Below are 23208 nucleotides of genomic sequence, written 5' to 3' on the forward strand. Positions count from 1 at the left end.
TGTTTTGTCAAGTTTTGTAATAAGATTTTTATTTCCGAAGTTCTTGAGAACATAAAAAGTACAACAAATTATACTTTCAAATTTTATTTACTACACAATTTTTTGCTCTGCCTTTGGAAGCAAATTAGAATGTTGAACATAATAAGGTCAAAGGAATTTTTATTAAAAAATTTCTAAGAATTTTATATAAAAATTTCCTTTCGTATTACATTACACGTATTTAAATTTATATCACTATTTGATCGAATATTTATAATATATATTATAATAAATAAGTTAATAGTTTTTACTATACGGGGTGTGTAAAATACACTTTTATTTTAATTCCTTTTTCCATAGCAACTGTTAAAATTGCCTTGTATCTATCAAAAATTGTAGATAAAATAGTACTTTAACGGCAATGGTAGATTAAATGATACTTTAACAGCGAGGATAGGTTAAAAATTTTATTTCTTCTCGCACGTTTTTTAATTGGTTCCATTTTTGAAAATTTTTGTATTCCTTTTCATAAGTTATTCGGGATTTAAATGGAAGTAGTTTGGGTATGGCGTTTGTCGCCTCAGCCTGAATATCTGTTGGCAATTTACTTATTACGTTTTGAGCCATTTCTGGCTCCAATTCAATCAGCAATCGACACGAAAGAGAATGAAAAAATATTGACTCAAAACTGACAACTAAAGAGACAGCTTTATTTATTTGTCAAATTACATAGAAACCAACTTCAACCCAGCAGAATATTTTTTCTACTCGTAATAAATTCCTTGAAATAATAATTTCTGAATATTTTTTAAAACGTAATTAATTCATGGGAATTTCGGGAATGAATTAATTCATTCCCGAAAAAAGCCTCATAGGGGTGTTTCTGAGGTCGAAATAACAAACGCCTAAAAATATTTGCACTTATTTAAGACCCACCCTGTATAGTAAATATCATGTACATTTTTTATGAGATACTTGTTAATTTATAGACCAGTCTAAAATCTATTATAAATATATTTTTAAATTTTTTAATAATATAATTTTAATTTAAGTAATTTTAAGATTTTTTAAATTAAAATTTTTATGAATAGTAGTAACACAAATGACTGCATAAATTTTATATTATTAAACTTGATCTATTATCACACTTTAAAAAATTAGAAAGAAATGACATTCATACATAGTAAAATTATGCAGCATTCACACGGGGATATAAAAACTTATTACTGTTTACAGAATAGCAAAGTATAGGCTTGGTGTATTTCAGTGGATTTCAAAAAATTCCTACCACAGCGCTATATATACCGTCGAAATCAGGAACTTTCGTTATGTATTTCATGTTGGTTACAGTTCGTGATGATCGCATTAAAATAAAATTGAAATAGTGGTTTTGTCATAATATTTTACTTTCTAGTGCAGCTTTTGAAACTATAAAACACTCGGATATGAGGTGTGTGTGTAATAAAAGGGTAGTAAAAAATAAGTGAAAAAGAATCCGAATTAGGCGTCGTGTTGTGTTGTGACAATTTCAAATGATAACAAAATTGACGGAAAAATGTCAACGCGTAAAGGAGAGCGTAATCAAGGCGTTGTTGGGTGCAATAACATTCAATAACTCAACTTTCCTGGATATTCAACTCTCCCGAAATAACATTTTATAGCTTTATAGTTTCTCACACGGACTTGATCAAAAACAAAATATACGGTATACTGAAAATTACGAATTTTAAAATATTGCATTTTTCAACTCCCTTCGTATTTTGGTTATCTTATAACTTATCGAAAAGGCATAAATCGAGTATTTCACGTAGAATTCAGTGGCGTAACTAGTTTTTCGCTGGGAGCTTTAATTTTTGAAATATGAGTAAATTTTTTTTATGTGGAACTCCCATTTATATTATTTTTTTATTAACACACTCTATACTTATTTTCATAAATAAAGTAAAAAATGCATTATTTAAGTTTTTAACATAAATCAACCATAGTTATTATTTAATTTCATTTAATTAAACCAGATAAATTTGCTTTCCATCGTGTTATCCTAATAAACTGACTGAAAATTAACTTGTCCAGCTTTTAGATAACACGCTGTCGATCAGAGTTATTAATATTTTGAATGCACTGTTGCAATAATTCCAGGCACAGACACGAGAATTTAATAACTAATAACTGAAATTTGACAGTCGAATAAATTATTTCATTGTTTTAAGTACCTAATTTAAATGGGTCGCCTGCCAAAGAGTTAAATAATGTTCTTTTTTGCTTGTTTATCAAAACAAGTATACAGGGTGGTCCGAATTGTATTCCGGAAACTTCGGCAGCATATTCTGCAGATAAAAATGAGTAAAAAAAAATCGTATAAATGTACGTCCTAAAATACTTAGTTTCGGAGATACAGGGTGTAGAAGTTTCATTTTTATTTCGATTTTTTCCAAATCATTTCTGAAGTAACGTCAATATTTGAATGAAAGTTGGTGTCTGGGAGTTTTTTGATATGAGAAATTTGATTTTGATGTCAATACTGATGACTCCTACTTATAAAGGGCGCCACCTACATATTTTGGTTATTATACAGGGTGTCCCAGAAATGTGTGCAGGTATTTTAAGGGGTGGTAGATCTGGTCAAAATAAACATATTTTCTTTTTACCATTTTTAAAATAAATTGAAAATAACCGAGTTATTTAACTTTGAAAATTTAAAAAAATAATCGCAACATTTTGATCGCCGGCAGATACCGCCAATACCCGGATACATCCAATTACCCGGATCAAGCCCGGATTTCAGTTAATTCGACGTACTGTGTTGCCATATAGACAAGAAAGTATATGTTTAAAAGTAAGTCATAAAATCACAACACCTGAGGTGTTTGCAGAGATGCATTACATTTTTAAGATTGTGATATTATTACATAAAATAAATTAAAAGTTAAATGTTTAAAAGTTAAAAAAGTTAAATTAAAAAACTTACCCAACATTAAAAAAGATACTTATGACAGATTGATGTAACTGTGACAGTTCTCTTTTTCGATACACACTTAACTAAAATACACTTCACTGTGCTGCTTTCCTTGTACATGCTATTATAAATAACTGCTAAAATAACAGTCCCCATTTTTAACACATTATCTTCATATAGGCCTCATCACAATTTGAACCACTGATTTACAAAACACCTTGACAAGCACACATTACTTTGAATACCTTTCTGAATGAATAAATGTTAAGAATTATTGTCTCTTACCACCACTTTACGAACTACTTTCAATCTAAGAAAATAAATGTTTTACTCAACAATTTTAAATACGTATTTTGTTTCTTCGCTATTTTTTCGATGTATTTCGACAATTCCATCGACAGCCCAACCGTCGCGTCGGCCAAGAGAGCCGCGCATCGCTGCTCCTGAGTGCAAACAGAGAAACATGAAAGAAAACAAACAAAACAAAAATGAATCGATTATTCGTTGGGCTGTTTTACATTTTAGGAATTTCTTTTTTGTGACCTGTGAATAATATGATGAATCATTTTATTAAATGTATTCCAAAATAAAGTTATTTTGCAGCATAACAAAGATTTTCGTAAACCTCATAAACGTAATGTTTTAGTTAATTTTCGGTGGTTTTTGTTAAGTTTCATTGAAATGGTAAGTACTAAAAATAATTAATGTATTTTTTTTTAATTATTAATAATAAGCACTGATAAAAGATTAAATTTAACATTCCTAATTTTTTGAGTAGAAATATGTCTATGAATTTATAAATGTAGAACTATGTAGAATGTGGATAACATAGGAGGTTGCAACACTGCAAGGTTTAGATACACGGTAGAGAAATCTCAGGTGAATTAACAAGTGGCACTAAAAGTTTTTTCAAATTACCCGGAAAATGTCAAGAAAAATTTTAAATTTTCAACATTTTTTTTTCGCAAAAAAAATCTCAGAGGCGTGTTTCTGAGGTTGAACTATACTACCAGTTAAAATATTTGCACTAATTTCTGGGACACCCTGTATATACTGGTTTGAATAGTAATAATTTTTAGTCCGTACCTGTATAACACTACTGAGTAAAAAATATTCATTTACGACGTTTTTACGTAAAAAAGGTCTCTTGGTAAAAATTGCTACGAGTAATGGTTCTCGAGATATTTGGAATCGAAATTATCAATACCTGTCAACATTGTCATAAATTAAACATGTTGACTAAATAGTTATTAGACTGAAATCATAAATTTGAAATGATTTTGTGCCAAAAGTTCAACAGAAACTGTTTTATCTTCAATTTTTTCGATGAAAAATTTATGATTAATTTAAAAAAATAAAATGTTACCAAATTTATCATTTCAGTCAAATAACTATCACGTATGTTCAACATGTTTATTTTTGGTCAATAATGACATGTATTGACTGTTTCCATTCTAAATATCTTGAGAAAGGTTGCTTGTAGTGATTTTTACCAAAAGACAATTTTTTCGTAAAAAATCACGGAAATTTATATTTTTTCACTCAGTAGTTTTATAAAAGTTACTCTTCAAACCAGTTAAAACACATGTAGGTGACGCCCCCTAAAAATAGGAGCCATATTGACATCAAAATCAAATTTCTCATGTCAAAAACTCCCAGACACCAATTTTCATCGAAACATTGACGATACTTCAGAAATTATTTGCAAAAAATCGAATAAAATATGAAACTTCTACACCCTGTATCTCCGAAATTAAGCATTTGAGGACATACATTTATACGAACTTTTTTACTTATTTTTATCTGCAGAATATGCTGCCAAATTTCTCATAACAAATCAAATAAAATATAAAATAATATACAGTCCCATTTAAAAAACATTGCCAACAAGTTTTGCCCGTTTTTAAAAAATTCCGCCACTGGATTCTATGGGTCTAGGTTTCACCTTTTCGATAAGACATATAAGATTACCGAGATACGAGGTAATTCAAAAAATGCAACAATTTAAAATTTGCCCGGTATTTCAGGAACTAAGAGGACTAGGATAAATCTGTGTGTAGCAAGCTTAGTTTCATAAAAAAGTAGCATTGTATTGTGAAAACCGCATGTTTATATCTCTAAGCAGTAGTAAGTGCAAAACTCTGTAAACACGAAAATAAATAGGGTACCTTGTACCGGGTGTCCCACTAAGAATAGCTCTCGGCTGTATCTCGGAAAGTATTAGCCGTAGGGCTTACGGAAAAAAAATATTTATAACTAAAGGGGCTATGAGAAATTGCTGGAAATTATTTTCAAGTTTGTAAAATGGCCGCTAGGTGGCGCAACTGCTATGGAAAATAAGAAAATAATTTTTTTACAGAATTTTGCCTAGATAATGGGTACTATAAATAATAGCTTCATAATCTTGAGTAAATTTTGGATTTTTTTTGTTAGAACCATTTTCCCCTATCTGCTAAAATAAAGTGGGTGGTTTTCCCTATCTGCTAAAGTAAAGTGGGGTTAGATCTATCTTTATTTAAATGTTAATAACTCTGGACTGGATGATCAGAATCCAACAAAGGACGGCTTATTTAAAAGAGCGTTTCTTAGTCTATATTATACCATAATAATAATAATAATAAGCTTTTGAACGTAGACGCTAGGGGGCGCTTTCTTACAATTTAACGAACATAGAGCGTTTTTTCAAAAAAATTAAATACGATAGTATGTGTTATTTTAGCTGATAGCAAAGAGTAGTAAAAGCTTAAAAAGTCAGCGAAAACCGCATCTTGATATCTTCTTTCAAACCGAAGATATTAGCAAAATTATAATAAATACCAAAAAATAAGCCCTTAATTATCTTATTTTTACAATACAGTATCAGTAGCCCTCTTGATTAGGCCCATTCTAACAAAAAATAAGATAGAAACGTAGTAGTTAGTTTATTTTAAAATCGACGAAATACCAGAATACTATAATACCAGATACTAATATCTAATAATTAAGATATTAATAATAGTGAACAAGAAACGATGATTCAGTATAAATGTCAAATTGTTATTAAAATGCCTTTATTATTTGAAATAGTTGAACTTGTTGGCATTTTGAAAAAGCAATCAAAAGGTAAAAAACGCTGCTAAGACTATCAAAATGTTGATCTAATAACAATTTGAAGTTTATACTATTACGTCAAAAGCAACTTTTTTCCAAAGCCTACCATGACTTCACTGAATCATTGTTTCTTGTTCACTATGATTAATATCTTAATTAAGTATTATATATTAATACATCTGATAATATTATGATATTCTGGTATATCGTCGATTTTAAAATAAACTAACTGTTTCTATCTTATTTTTAGGTTAGAATGGGCACAATCAAGATGGCTACTGATACCGAGTTGTAAAGATAAGGTAATCAAGGGCTTATTTTTTGGCATTTATTATAATTTTTCTAATATCTTCGGTTTGAAAGAAGATATCAAGATGCGGTTTTTGCTGACTTTTTCAGCTTTTGCTACTCTTTACTATCACCTAAAATTACATATACTATTGCATTTATTTTTTTTGAAAAAACGCGCAATGTTTGTTAAATTGTAAGACAACGCCCCCTAGCGTCTACGTTCAAATGCTTATTATTATTGTTTATATGGTTCAATATAGAGTAAGAAACGCTCTTTTAAACGAGCCCTCGCTTGTTGGATTCCGATCATCCAGTCCAGAGTTATTAATATTTATATAAAAACAGATCTAACCTTCCCTCACCACTTTATTTTGGTAGATAGGGGAAAATGGTTCTAACAAAAAATATTCATAATTTACTGAAGATTATGAAACTGTTACTTATAATACACCTTATCTAGGCAAAATTCTGTAAAAACTCCATTTTCTTATTTTTTGTTGCAGTTGCGCCCCCTAGGGGTCGTTCTACAAACTTGAAAATAATTTCAAGCTATTTCCTATAGCCTCTTTAGTTATAAATATTTTTTTTCCGCAGCCGCTACGGCTAATACTTTCCGAGATACAGCCGAGAGCTATTCTTAGTGGGACACCCTGTACTCATTTTTGGAAAAATATTAAAAATTAAAAGCATTCTACGAAATGTTTAAACAAACAATTTTTAGCAAAAAATTGTAATGGAACACCAACACTATAGTTTTCAGATATATCAAGTTTCATATCCATGTGTGATTAAATTGATCGATAAATCAGACATGCCAATTCATCATCGGTTAAGCGGAATATCCATTTCAAAACCCATTTTCCGATAGTCAGAGGAAATGTATAGAATCGTACGGTTAGCGTAATTTCGTGTTAGTTTTATTTAAAATAGAAAAAATGGTAATAATGCAAAGATCTCATTAACATTAAATTATAATACACAGGAATATGTCTTTAGTACACAGGGTGGCGGACCTCATTCGCCTCGGTTGATTATACGAAAACGGAAAGATGTAGAAACAAAATATTTATGAGTATATGTGGGAAGGCAATGTGCATAATTTAAAATTATTTTGAAATGTACAGGGTATGTCAGAACTAAGATTCATACCAAAGTTAAATTTTTTCTTATGGAACACCCGGTATTTTATTTAATTATTGGATTCTTGGACATAAAATATGGCATTTATTATAAGGGTTTAATATGTTTAAATGCTTTGGTTTTTGAGATATTTAAAGATATTTAAATATGCATCCTACAATAGAATAGATTATTAACACCCTGTACAGGGTGGCGCATCTCATACGCGGCGTAAGCTCCAAGGAAAACGGTAGTTTATATCGAAATGAAATTTTGGCAGCATATGTAGGTTAACTGAAGGCATTTTATAAAAATATATCGAATTATACAGGATGTCCCCAAAAAAAGTTACACATCAAAGTTGTGTTTTTTCTAATGGAACACCCTATATATTAATTGATTTTCGGATTCTAGGAAATAAATAAATGTGAGTTTTATTAAAGAAGCATATGCCTAAATTCTAAGAATTTTGACATATTTCACATTTTGTGAAAATGAAGAGTAAATTTTAAATTTCGATAACAGCTACCTAAATTTTAGTTGACCTTATATAGCCTGATATTTAATTACAGTAACCATTGTGTGTTAAACTAAATTGAAATTTGACCCGAAAAGTTATACAGGGTGAGACAAAATTATTATGGAACATTAGTCACTTTTAAAAGCAAGTTACTCCTTTATTTTAAATGGAACACCCAGTATATTATTCCGGTGTTCAATGAGGAATTTATATATCTTTAAAATATTATTAAGGTTGCCTATACCCCTCAGACAAATAATTTCCTAGATATTTTAATTTTTATGATTTTTGCGTCAGTAGCTCTTTATTATTTGAAAAAATCTAGGTGGCTGTGATATACCTTTTGTTAATTTAACAAAAATTAAAGATTGTAGAGTATAATACTTAACGGTAATAAAAATATACACGTTTAAAACATATTTTAATTATTACAGAATTAAAACTAGATATAAACCTATAATTATGTCACAAAAATTATCTAGATGAAATCAAATGCTCAAAATGCTTCCTTCCCTGTTAACTGCATAAAATGATTGTCTTTTCAAAAGGATCTTTTCATTTTAAAAGGCATATGTGGATTTCTACCTCCAAAAGCGGCTACAATAATAATTTCTCTCATGTTGTCGACAATAGTTGGTCGAGTTTTGTAAACACTGTCTTTAACATATCCCCATAAAAAACCCAGACTAGATAAAATCAGGAGCATTTAAGTATTCTATTAATTGGTGAATGCACAGTGCATTCGTCAACTAATAGAATCATATCAATTCTCTCTGATGTAGGATAAGTTTGCATTTTCGGCAAATTTCTGAGAATTTTTTTTTTAACTGACACAAAATGATGAAACTAGTTGTTGAAAAAATGAAACTAGTTGTTAAAGTTGGACTAATTAGACAGCTATGTTGAAGTAAAGTCAGACATATTACAGCCACCTAGATTTTATCAAATAATAAAGATCTACTCAGATTAAGTAATGTAAATGAAAAAATCTAGGAAAATCTTTGTTTGAGGGGTAGGCAACCTTAATAGTATTTTGAAGAGACATGAATTCTCCATTGAATATCGGAATAATATACTGGGTGTTCCATTTAAAATAAAATAGTAAAATACTTTTGAAGGTGACCAATGTTCAATATTAATTTTGTCTCACCCTGTATAACTTTTTGGATCAAGTTTTAATTTGATTTAAAGTACAATAGTTAATTTAACTACATATTAGGTTATACCGGGTAAATTCCAATATTAATAATTCTAAAATTAAAAATTAATAATTCCAGGTAGCTTTTATTGCAATTTAAAAATTGTTCTTTATTTCTAGAAAATGTTAAATATGTCAAAAACCTTACATTTTAGTAATATACTTCTCTTATAAAACTCACCTTTATTTTTCTCCCAGAATCCGAAAATCAATTAATATATAGGGTGTTCCATTACAAAAAACATAACTTTGATATGTAACTTTTTTTGGGGACACTCTGTAGAACTCTCTATATTTTCAAAAAGTGCTCTCAATTAATCTACATATGCTCACAAAATTTCATTTCAATACAATCTGTCGTTCTCCATGGAGCCTCCGCGGCGTATGAGAGGCGCCACCCTGTACATTACTTCTCAGAATTAATTCTTGCGCTGAGTTTAAAGGTAGAGGAATAAATAAACTCTACTGAAAAATGTTATTGCTTTCTTAAATTTATACAGTGGTGCCAAAAATTGCTGATCTATTTTAAGGATTTATTTTACATAAAAACTTCCTTATTTCAATTACAACACCCTGTATTTTTTAAAATAAATCGAAGCAGATTCAAATGCTTTTTCAAACTCTATTAGGGTTTCATATACCTATCTGATTAATCCATATTTTTTTCAAATTTCCATACCGTTTTAGAGAAAATTAAAAAAAACATGAATGGTTATAAAGTCCTAAAAATAAAAAGGCGTTTCTGTGGTAATATGATTTCGATTTCATTCTATAATAGAGGGTTATTATCAAATTTGATTAACGTCATATTTTTTGCTGTTGTTAAAGTATCAGATTCTCCTATAACTACTACCACCCTTTCCGAAGCATTGAACTGAATAAATATGGTGGTTCTTTAACATTATAAAACAGCAAAAAATATGACGTTAATTAAAATTCCATCAACAACAGTCTATGAAAGAATGAAAACAAAATTATACATGGTAAGTTTTAAATAAGTGCAAATATTTTCAGGGCTGGTAGACCTCAATATAAGAAATATATTTTCTCTTTACTATTTTTCAAGTCAGTGTAAAATAACGAGTTATTTTACTTTAAAAGTTTCAAAAAAAAATGATTTTTTGTTTAAATTTTGAGAACCACTGGATTATTTCTGAGTTTTCTTTGTTGTAAATTTAATACATCTATCTTGCCATATTATCAAAAAATTATGTTTTTTAACTAAAAACAAAAAAAAAATCCAAAAAATTTCAAATTTAAAAAAAAATTGCGAGAAAACTTCATAATCGTGTTTCTGAGTTCAGAACCCAAGTAGCATTTGGACGTTATCTAACGTTGGGTATACGTCGCGTTCAATAAACCCGACGTCGGGTACCAACGTCGGTTCGACCGCCTGACGACCCTTATTTGCACCTAAATGGGGAATACAGATTCCGGTCGCCTCGACGTCGGTATCTGACCTAATAGGGAATGTAATTCTACCAATTACCTACTTAAAATTCGTCGCTAAAAATACTTAAAATTCGTCGCTAAGCACTTACGTTACGTTTGGTTTCATATTCGCTACCAAGAATACATAAAAACCTAACCAAACTACCTAATTACAAATGGATTCATAATCACTCCTCGAATATAACTATAAGTGCCTATCTAATTTCATATTATAATAATTCTGAATCATTAATCCAGACATCAGTTTTTTCAACGGAAGTCCCTTGTTTGATATATCTGATTAAAATACTCCGGAAAACAACGAGCGCCTTCAAAATTAGGTAGATTTATGAAATAAAAATATCTATAAAAAAGTAACTCGCAAAATATTTTTTAAATTTTCTAGCTGGTATAATCATAAAACTGTACTGTGGTTCCCCCTAAACTCAACCTTATCAATATTATTCTACTAGAAATCGAAATGTGAATATAAATTTTAAAACAAAAACGATTTTAAAATGGCTGACAATCGGATACTTGTTAAGAATGGCGGATTTCTGTGTCCGACTTAATATGAACTACCAATATACCAATTCCGACCGGGTCTCCAACATTAGTCGACTCACACGACCGAAGTCATCAAACCGGACGACCGGCAATCGTATTATGACGTATATAATTCCAACGTACGCCACGTAACCTCACTTTGCGTATCAGTGATTTGTGCAACTATATTTTAGTTCTTGTTTTCTCCTTAAAAAAATGGACAGCCACTTTTTTAAGCCTAACCTCACATGTGGGAGGAGGATGGGGTCTGCTGGTTTCCTAAGCTAAAAAATGAAATTAAGATGCACCAGTGTAATGCAGCATCTCTTCCGGATAAAAAGCATTTATGGGTGGAGACAAGACATCACTACTACTATTATTATTTTGCAAAAGCCTCGACCTCTTTCTGTAAGATGTAGATGAATGTCTAAATGCATTTTTAGTGTTTTTTAGGCATAATAAAAAAATTAAGTTACGCAAATGCTACTTAATGGGTTGTATTTACGGACGTAAATATAGATACGTAAATTAGGTTATAAATATGAACATAAAATACAACAAAATATAATTGGACGTTACTTTAGGGATTATCAGTGAGACGTATCCTATTCGGGACAACGGGTAGACGTCGGGCTAGTTCAAGTATATGTACGTCGTGCAAGCCAACGTGGGAACGACGTTGGGAAATTAATGTAATGGTACGTTGTTATTTTGTACGTCGACAGATCGTTGGATTTACCGACTCGGATCCAACGACGTCGCTTTTAATAGGAAAGTGACGTCACCGGTCGTATCACCAGCACCTGACCTAAATTTGCACAAAGTCTGACGTCGCTTCAGGTCAGATTTAGTTCGAAGTCAGATAGATGCTACTTGGGAATATACTACCCCTTAAATATCTCCACTTATTTAAGACTCACCCTGTATTATAATAGAAGCACGTTTTGATTTACCATTAGGACCTAAAATTCACTATAATTTCAGTTTTTCCTCTTGTAAAGATAATCCGGGGGCATACTGTGTAAGAAAATGACTTTCATATCATGTAAAATTATGATAAATAGTATAATAAAATACTAACAAAAAATTAAATAAAATTAGGTACCACCAATGTGTATGTAATTAGTATAGCTATCGTTTTAAACTCGTATTACATGGAAATTATTGTTAGTATTTAAGTGCTTTATATAATAATAAATACTAAACATCATGTATATTATAGACCTAAAAACACATTAACCAAAGAAATCTTTTTATTCTATTCTAGTTTACTGGAAAAATAGTATCAGTGGATTTTACTACCAGTGCTGTTTAAACATATATAAGGTAAAAATTTTAATTTTTAATAATTTGTCTTAATTAGGGCAGTTTCAGAAAATTTAAACTACAGTACCACCATCTACAAATTATATTAAAATATTAAAATTCCTAAATTTTTTCTTTCCGGTTTTCTTTCTTAAAATTACTGAAATTCTTTTAATATTCGTTAGTTTAATAAAGACTTTATAGCTTGGGAAGAATATTTTATCATTCACTTTCAAAAAATAGCCTAAAAAAGAATATCAAATTAAATGCTTCATTCTTTTCTCTTGTTTGTAAAGTTAATTACAAATGCTTTGAAATTAAAATTAAATATTAGAAATGTTTCTGTTCCAGTTAGAAAACGTGGAAAAACAAATTAGAAAATAAAAGAAAAGTTAGTGAAATTAAAATGGGATGTCTTAGCAACGAGTTGCTGTTTTTGTTTTGTGTTACATTCTAGACGTTAGATTTTATAGATGTCAAGTACAAAACAAACCGGTTTTATAATTTTGTCGTTTATTTTACTGCGACTTAATTAAGAAAATAAATTAAACCTGTATTTGCTATAATACATTCTTGATAAAAAATAATTTTGCGATAATAAGAAATATTTATATTGAAATACATTAGTATTAAAGAGTAATATTATTAGTATTAAAAAATATAAAGTATTTTTTACAATACACTATATTTTGGAATAGTCTTTCCAAAGTTTATTTGGTTTTAAATCACATTACCTTTGTCTACTATTACATACTCTAATAAAATTACATTAAAATGACTTTCAGACCATAAAAAATTATGAGATAGACTGAATACACGACAGAATAGGAAATTGATACAATATTACAAAATAGTAAAATTGGTTCACTAATACGGATTAGCAAAAAGTTATAATCAATCTTGGTATATGTTTGTTGAACAGTATACCCTACTGGCAAGCGAACCTTTAGGTCGGCCTTTACATGTATAGGAGTAAGTCGTTATGGCAATCTAGTAAGTCGGAGTGAGCAAAAATACGAAGTATTTATTACATAACTACTTAATTTGACGCTAGATTCCATGCGCTTGGGAAAACACTCGCCTTCTGTCTTTATTCAGTACATCTTATTTTACTAAGCGTGTTGACCGTACTCTTCGTACACATGAAAACAGACACCCAAGACCAGAAATGAACAGACACCCAAGACCCTTAGTATGTTTTTAATAATGCTTTGTAAAAGACTGGCTAGCTTGTTTTCTTTAATTAAGGTTTCTTAACTGGTAGGTATGTGAAAATATCTGATGTAATGTACCTATTTACTATTTATGTTTACTGTTACATTTGATATCATTCTAATAATATCACATAAAAATGACTTTCATATCATGAAAGATTATGAAATATGACCCAGAACAAAATTAAAGATTATATCAATTCTATTATACAGGGCGAGTCTGAAATAAGTGCTGAATAATATCTTCATGGCTGGTAGATCCCGATAAAAGACACATATTTTCTCTTTTCTGTTTTTCAAATAAGGCCAAAATAACAGAGATGTTTTATTTTGAAAATTAAAAAAATTATTTCTTGATTATATTATGAGAACCACTTGATTTTTCTGTGTTTTCTTTCTTATAATTTTTTATCTATTACCTATGTTGCCATATTATGAAGATATTACGTTATTAAAATAAAAATTAAAACTTCCAAATTTTTTTTCAAAATTTACAAATTTTCAAAAAAAAATCGCGAAAAAATACCCTCTACTATTATTTAGTTAAATTATGTGAATGAAAACAAATTGAATTTTAATATTAATAAGTGAAGTAATTTTATGTTAATATAATTGCTTCTTGTTATAAATAAATTAGAATTAAAAAATACTATTTTATAAAATAAAAAAAAACTCTCTACTCTTAATTTGGATAAATATTAAAATGAAAAAACATTATATCAAATAAATAAATGAAACTTGTATAGTAATATAGTAAGTATTAATACTATACTTAAACATACTGAAAAAATAGAAATTAAAGTTGTGTAATAATAATTTGTCTTCTTTTTAGAACAGAATTGTATAACGAACTGGCATCGATAAGTTGCTAACTTATCATAAAAATATCCAAATGTGCTACCTACCGGGTGCGGCTCACCCCCTATAAATTTTTTATTTTTTCAGGTAAAACAACGAGATGTGGTATGTTAGTAAATAACATAAATTAGGATTGATTGACATATTCAACTCTTTTCGGTCACTTCCGGTTTCACCGGAAATGACTACAATTTTTGATTTTTAAATGGCACCATCGGTAATTTTTTACTTTATTCGATAGAAAATGACCCTCTGAATAGAATGACATATCACATGTCAACTTTTGACATTTTCGCATATGGTTTATTTGAAATTGTAACATGCGGTTCATAACGACAATTTGACTCGAAATACCAAGTGTGTGGTATCAAATTATTCGTAAAAAAATGCTTTTTCAAAATATGCTAATCAGCCACCCTCGTTCTATTTGAAAAAATTGAGATATGATCCAAAAAACGATTTGGGCATCTTTTAACCGGCCAGGACAAGGCACTAAAAACATTAGACGATCAAATCTATTTTGTCAAGGCTCCTTGATTAAAAATTAGTGTTTTTTTACACAGCCATGGCACTCTAGATTGAAATTTAAAATACAATTTGTTTTTGGAGGAATATGTCAAAAGTTGACATATGATACGTCATTCTATTTAGAATGTCATTTTCGATCGAATAAAGTAAAAAAAAAATACAGAGGGTGCCATTTAAAAATCAAAAGTTGTAGTCATTTCCGGTGAAATAGGAAATCAATCATCCAGACGGAGCATACGCGACCCATGTGAAATTGTTCATATAAACTCATGGTACTTGCTCGAAGTCGCGGACGCTCCACTACATCTGAAAGCTCTGTGAGACCCTCCACTGCGGCCGCGAGGGCTTATTGTGGCTTGCAGAAACTAGTAGTAAAATTGAAATGCAGTTTCGTGAGCTTGGGTATTATAAGGTAGATCAAAAAATAACTGCTAATGCAATAAGTATAATAATATCAAAAGAAAAAGACACATATTTTTCTAGTTGACACACACATGTATACGCATTATGTATATAAAAATAAAAAAAAAACATTCCTATAAAATGATTTGCTGCTTTGTATACCGCAATCACCAACATTATACATAAATTTACCCCTCAAACTCATCAAGAAGAAGAATTGTACTCTAAGCTTCAATTCAATATTTTTTCTTAAAACAGAAACTTGTATAACTAACGAGAGATGGTAAATTGCACTGCTCAAAATAAGAAGCTTTAAGAGCTTTCACTTTCAGCCATCTGACTAGTCCGAAAAAGTAGCAAAATAAGCGTTCAAAAATTTAACTTTTTATGTAAAACTGGCTAGGTATTTTTACACAAATGAAGAAGGAAATTAAAGATAAAGAATAATTATACTATATCCGTATTGTAGCACATTTTTAGACAACTTCTTTATTTTTAAGATTTTGATGGTCAAACATCAACAAAATATTCCTTATGTTTGGACTAAATTTTCTCGAAAATAAAGACATAATTTAAAACTCCGTTACAATACGGAAATAGACTGAAATATTGCGATTACAGTAATATATAATTTATATGGTTTTGTAACAAATTGCTCGCTATTTTATGGCAAATGCTGAAGTTCTGCAAACCTTAATCAAGCCTTAATCAAAGCACGTGTGTTTGGAATTTTGGGTGTGGCTTAACACGACAGGATCGAGCTAAGCCTTAGTCAAATTTCTGAAATATAATATATATTTCCTTCTGAGACCCCTGAGAGCGACCCGAAAGTACAGCGTAATAGACTCTTAACAGAAACTCTAAGAACATGAAAATAAACGCTACGAGTTTAAACGACTATGATATTATACGTATTACTGTGTTATTGTATCGGTAAATCTAACTTATTCATGATGTACTGGTCATGCTGATCCAATAAACGAAGCTAATAAACTGACTCAATACACAAATGTTTAATACACCAACCTAACATTCCAATAAAGAGCCCTAGGCTAGTTGATTTGAACCAAGCAAATATGTTAGCCATTTTGGCAAGGCTAATAGTTGTATGTTCGTATGTTTGACGGGAACTAAACCGTATCGAGAACAGTTTATCACGCTCCCTGATCTAAACTTAGAATCCAAACAATGACAGGGTCCTTCCACGTGAATGTACGCTACACCCTATATTAGCATTCAACTATTATCCGGTTAGCGAGTCACTATATTAAATGTCGGAACGGAGCAGTGAGACCGCAGACCTTCAAGTAAGCTAAGCTTTGAAGATATAATTAACAATTAAATGGTGGTCAAGCCGTTCCCTCTTGTTTAAGCTTCCGTTGGCTCGTGAATGTGACATGTAGATGGCTTGATTACAAATTAATTTCTCGGAAGTAAAACAGTAGACGGGTTTTGCAACCGCTTTGTATAAGGAATGCATTGTTTACCATTATTGGGTAAGGTGTTGTGTGCAATAATTTTGGAAATATGTATTTATTTCGCGTAGTCTACGTCCTGTCAAACTCCAAATAAACTAGTCATACTTTTTACGCTATTCTTTTTTGAAATACCGTATGATCAAAAAAAAACGACTGGGGAATTAGAATCGATGATTTTATTCATCTATTAAAAGATACGTATTGTTAAATACGTATTTAAAATTGTTGTTTATGTTTTTTTCGCTATTTTTTCGATGTATTTCGACAATGCCATCAACAGCCAACCGTACGCAACCAAGAGTGCCGTATGTCAACTGGTTCTTTGAGACGTCGCGCCGCCGTGGCGGGCTTGCGTCATGCGACTATATTAAGCGATGTTGCCGTAGTTACAACAATTTCAAATTCAAGACATTCGAAACATGGACCAATGCCATTCCTCAACATCTTCTGGACAACTTAATTGAGAGCATGTCACGTCGTCTCACAGCTTGCATTGTGGCTCGAGGACGCAATACAGACTAACTATTAGTTGTGAGAAATAACTAAAATTGTTGTCAAAATTTTCTGTTTAAATTGAAATTTGTTTTTGTTGATTTTCACTCAATATGAAATAAAATTATAATAACACTTGCACTTAGTTTTTTAAATTTATATTAGTTAGTCGTGTAGTAAGCCAATATGTCCAAAAATATAAAAACAATCATATTAGGTCCAAAATAAAATAAAAATATCGTTATATGCAATAATTTTGGCCATGTGATGTGCAAGACTGTGCCTGCCAAATAGAACCTAACTGGGTCAAAATACCTACCCTCTAAATTTTTACTGAAAAACTTTAAGTGATTGGGCTATAGTATCTATCTGTTATTACTTACCTGAATACTGCTCTCCGGGTACATACGATTCCGGGTTTCCAGATATTTCTATCTTATATTTGTCGGTACTTTCCCGGCTCTTTGGAGCGCTCACTCCCTCGGGAATCATGTCGCATCGCAGACCTATTCCAGCTCGACAGGGTTGTGGATTAATTAGGCTCAGGACGATGAAGGACGCCTGAATATGGGACAAATTGACTGTGTAATTGAAGAGTAATTTCTTGTGGATACTGATTCGTTTAAAGTAAAACGTTTAAAATATATAGGTTATTTTTGTGTTAATTCGACAGATTAGTAATTATTATAAAATTAATTAATTAATAATTTCTAAATTAAAAAAAAACACTATACAGGGTGTCCCAGAAATAAGTGCAAGTATTTTAACTGGTAGTATATTTCGGCTTCAAAAACACGCCTATGAGGTATTTTTAGCGAAAATTTTTTTTTCAAAATTTGGAATTTTCTCTAACTTTTTTCTAAGTAAAATAACTCGTTATTTTGGACTTTTTGGACTCACTATTTTGGAAGAAAAAAAATGTTTCTTTTGATCAGATCTACCACCCCTTAAAATACTTGCACTTATTTCTGGGACACCCTGTATAGGGTGGTTTCCATCTGTATTCCGGAAACTTCGGCAGCATATTCTGCAGATAAAAATAAGTAAAAAAGTTCGTATTAATGTATGTCCGAAAATACTTAATTTGGAGATACAGGGTGGAGAAATTTCATTTTTATTTCGATTTTTTTCAAATAATTTCTGAAGTAACGTCAATATTTGGATGAAATTTGGTGTCGAAATTTTTTCACATTAGAAATTATTAGAATTAAAGTCTCTTGATAAACTCCATCCGAACAAACTATTATACAGGATGAGTGTTAAATAAGTGCAAATAATTTCTCTTTACCGTTTTTCAAATAAGTCCAAAATAACTGAGTTATTTTACTTTAAAAATTTCTAAAAAATGATTTTTTGCTTTTGAGAACCGCTGGATCTTCTCTGGATTTTCTTTCGTGTAAAATTAATCTACTATCTATGTTGCCATATTATCAAGAAATTATAATTTTTAACTAAAAACTAAAAAACAATTCCACATTAAAAAAAAATGCGAAAAAAACTCATAATCGTGTTTCTGTATTCGAAATATACTACCCCTAAAAATATTTCCACTTATTTAAGACTCACCTTGTATATTTATACACTGGAAAAATAAGTACAAAAAAAACACTGCCTCCTGGACTATAAATTTAAGTAACTTTGGTTTAATTGTACCTACACACAACGCCAATTAATAGAAATGCCTTAACTAGTTGTAATTTGTTTTAAAAAATTCCTTTACTAAATACAAAAATTACAATCTTAATATTGTTTAAAAAATTATTGCAAATCAAAAATTAAGCTGGAAAAAATATTCATATCTGCTAATCTCAAATATTAATTAAGAAATCCATAGCAAAGTAAAAAAGTATTATTTTAAGAAAAAATGCCAATTTATATATAAAATTATTGCAAACTAACCTCAAACACTGCGAAATAAAGACGAAACTTTACAGAGCGTGATGGCAACATTGTAACACACTCTTGCTCCTGCTATGCTATCTGTGACGCGTTCGCCTGTAGACTGAAGCGCTTGGAAACGCTGAAACGGATTCCTGAAACCTGTCAGAGGGATCGTGGCAGAGTGAAAGGGCTAGAGTGGAGGGGTAGGCCTTGTTGACCGCTTACCCCCTGCCAGAGATGACCGATAGGACAGAGTGCTGTCTCAAACATCGCCCTGATGGCCATAATTTCCATTATCGATGTCATGTTCGTAAGTAAGGTTGGACGGAAGTAAAGGCGCTCTTAGGGGGGGTGTAGGGGAGTAATTATCCTCTATATACAGGGCGATCGAGGGTTTCTAAAGATTCATAACAAGTTTTCAATTTTGTATGTTATTCTTTACTGCAATTCTTTACTTCATTATTATGTAAATATATTATTTAAAACTTTATTATATGATGTATATCGCTAAAGCTTAGTTCAGGCACGGTTTAGTCCAGGAGACAGTGATTTTTATTTGTACTTATTTTTCCTGGTGATTATACCTGGTGCGTCTCGAAAGTGGCTCTATAACTAAAAAGAAAGTGGCTCTACCCCTATAACTTTTTTATTTTTTTAGATAAAAATACGAGATTTGGTATGTTCAAATACGTTTAAATAAAATATACGACGGCCTCCCCATAAGAGCAATGAGAGGATTTACGTCCCAGTATTGAATGAGGACAGAAAATCGAGTCGAATGGTTTCAAGACATAGGTTCATCCTTGTTTAGTCAAACCTCCTACAAACCAAGGATAGACTTATGTAGGAAATGCATTGAAATTCTATAGCCATCCTTCAATATCGGGACAGGAATTTAAGCGGTACCCTCCGTATACTTTATTTTAAACGTATTTGGGTATGTATGACATAAATTAGGATTGATTGACGTATTCAATTGTTTTTGGTCACTTCCTGTTTCACCGGAAATGACTACAACTTTTAATTTTATATGACACCCTCGGTATATTTCTACTTTATTCGATAGAAGATGACATTCTGAGTGGAATGACATGTTGTATGTCAACTTTTGACAATTTCACTTAAAAAAAATGGTATTTTTAGTTTTAAGAGTTCTAGAATGCCATCGCTGTGTTAAAAACACTCACTTTTAACCAAGGAGCTTTGAAAAAATATATTTGATCGTCTAATCTTTTTAGTGTCTTGTCCTGGCCAGTTAAAAGATGCCCAAATCGTATTTTTAATCATATCTCATTTTTTTCAAATGGAACAAGGGTGGCTCATTAGCATATTTTGAAAAAAACATTTTTTTACGAATTGTTTGATACCATACACTTGGTATTTCGAGTCAAACATATGATATGTCATTTTCTATCCAGTAAAGTAGAAATATACTGAGGGTGCCATTTAAAAATCAAAAGTTGTATTTCCAGTGAAACAGGAAGAGACAAAAAACAATTGAATACGTCAATTAATCGTTTTTTTATCTGAAAAAAATAAAAAGTTATAGGTGTAAGCCACTTTTGAGACGCACCCGGTATAATAGTATGTTCGGGGTGACATTAAATGACAATTTGTGAGTCTGGAATGGTCTGGATAAAATTTTCGGATGGTTTAGAAAAATAATGGTTCACTAAATAAAAATAAAAAATATACTTATTTTCTTAGCCATAAATATTTGACATTTAGTAAAGTGAATCCTTTCATTAATGGAAATAACAGTCTGGCATATCCCAAGTGGAAGAAAGTCAGTCTGGCTGAAAATTTACATTTTATTATTTAATTTACAATTTTTTTAAAAATTTGATAGATTTTTGAAATCCATAACTCTTATTTTCCAACGCTTAAAATTTAAAGTATCATTAATTTGATACTATCATAAACTATAATCAAAAGCAAGTCTGGCTGATTTACGAAATTGGCAATTGAGTCTGGCGGCATCTTAAAAATTTCAAAAATTATAAAATTTTTGATCTTATTTTCCCAGATTTGAAAATTTGTCACATGGTAATAATAGTATAATTTCATAAAAAAAAACGTCTGGCTGTCATTTACAGTCACAAAAGCACCGCCAGACTAACAAGTCAGGTAGTTAAATGAGATGAGGTGGCACGTACGTATTTAAATAAAGCAATTTCGTAATTTTCAATTCATCAAAATCGAGTAACTTTTTATTTCAAAATTCGCTCTTAAGGGAGATACAAAATAAAGTCAAGAAATCGATTTTAGTAGAGAATTAAATTTCCTACAATAAACAATTATAGAACTTTCTCGTATCTCTGATAGTTACAAAGTTATTTTTGATGAGGAACGGATGGACTATCGTTTTTTAAAATCATAATTGGAAACCTGGGGTCTCAAAACATTGAGAAAATTGTTTTTAGCCATAGTCAAATTTTGCTATATACCAATTTTCTTCTTCTTCTTTCTTCTCAAACTCTCCTTTTCAGGAGGGAGTTGCGTTGCGCCATTCTGACAAAGAACTTTTCTGCTTTTCTTTTTTCTGGGTGGTCACGTTTTATGGACCTTCACTGATTTATCTTTCTTAACGACTATTTTAGACTAATTAATTAACGACTATTAATTATTGAGGCTATTAATCAGGTTGCTTTAAGCTCTGCGACTATTCAGTTATACATGCATTCTACGAGTACTAAGCAGCTCTAAGTCCCAATAGTTACTGTGCATTTCAAGAAAATGTGATTATGACATGTCAAATTTGCTGCTAGTTTTTTTTTTCATGGTTATAATATGATTAATGTTAGGCTTGTTATTAGTAAATATGGGCAACGGCCCAGCTACGTCGAAACACCGGTTCCCATTAGAACACCGAAGTTAAGCGACGCAAGGCGATGCTAGTGGATGGACGGGTGACCGGTTCGAAACTTTCCATCGTGCTGTTGTCCAAAAGGGAAAAGTGTAAAATCTATTGATACACACTGCTCATTCACGCCGGTTCAAGGCCGGATGAGATCGGATATCTCGTGAGTAAGAGTTAATTTAGACACTTCCTAAGTCGGTAGGCCATTGACCATGATATGGCCGATGACCGCGGTTCGGATTCCACGTAAACAAGTAGGTCCCGTCCAGTTTAGCCATTGCAGCAGAAAGGAGCCGTTAACTTGAACCTCACACACATTAGTAAATATTTATAGTTTTAAGATACTAACATTCAAAAACAAAGCGATTTGTTTTTTGTTTTATGTGTTCTGTCTTGTTAAATTTGAAAAGGATATCATGCAGGGAAATCTGTTTTTGCTCTATCTCATTGTCGAAATAGGAGTATAAGATTTTTTGGTGATTTTAATTGTGTGGACAAGCAATTATCAAATGAAAGACATCAGCAACCTCTCCACTCTCCACACGGACACAAATTGTCTCTGTTGATTCTTATTTTATAGAGATGTGACGGGGATAAGCAATGGTTTGATCTGAGTCGGTACATGGTGGTTATTTGTTGCTTTGTTAAGGATTTGTATTGTTTTTAACCAATTTTCTTGTTTTAAATTATGAAAAGTAAAAACATATGTAAAGGTGACAACTATGTTATCACCTGTACCAGAATTTAGCATGCCTGACGAGCGTTAGACGAATCTGGCAAGACTTTTGGGATGTTCCAAGGATGTTCAACATTAGCCAAATTATATTTGCAGCTTTAATTATAATATAAATCATCTGACAAATTTTTAGGACTGTATGAAAATAAGGGCAATGGTTTCAATAATTCTTTCCCAATTCTCACAGATTAGCCAGACTATTTTTTCTGATCTCTACACCATCTCTCGACTTTTTCAATTACATTCTTCTTGAAATTGTATAAATGATCACATAATTTAAGTTTAAAAAAACATGGTATATAGTTATTTGACATTAAACGTCAA

At 30.9% G+C, this 23208-nt stretch overlaps 1 protein-coding gene across 1 annotated transcript in view; it reads right to left on the reverse strand.

Moving 5' to 3' along the window:
- LOC115874710 (spondin-1) overlaps positions 1-19450 on the reverse strand; it is a 75390-nt gene extending 55940 nt beyond the window's left edge. Inside the window, 2 exon segments of the mRNA XM_030889950.1 lie at positions 17791-17968; positions 19307-19450. Coding sequence (XP_030745810.1) covers positions 17791-17968; positions 19307-19357 — 229 coding nt within the window. The 5' untranslated portion in view covers positions 19358-19450.
- Between the last annotated feature and the right edge of the window lie 3758 nt (positions 19451-23208).

Source organism: Sitophilus oryzae, unplaced genomic scaffold (assembly GCF_002938485.1).
Source record: "Sitophilus oryzae breed Bouriz unplaced genomic scaffold, Soryzae_2.0 scaffold_1297_pilon_pilon, whole genome shotgun sequence".
NCBI lineage: Eukaryota > Metazoa > Arthropoda > Insecta > Coleoptera > Curculionidae > Sitophilus > Sitophilus oryzae.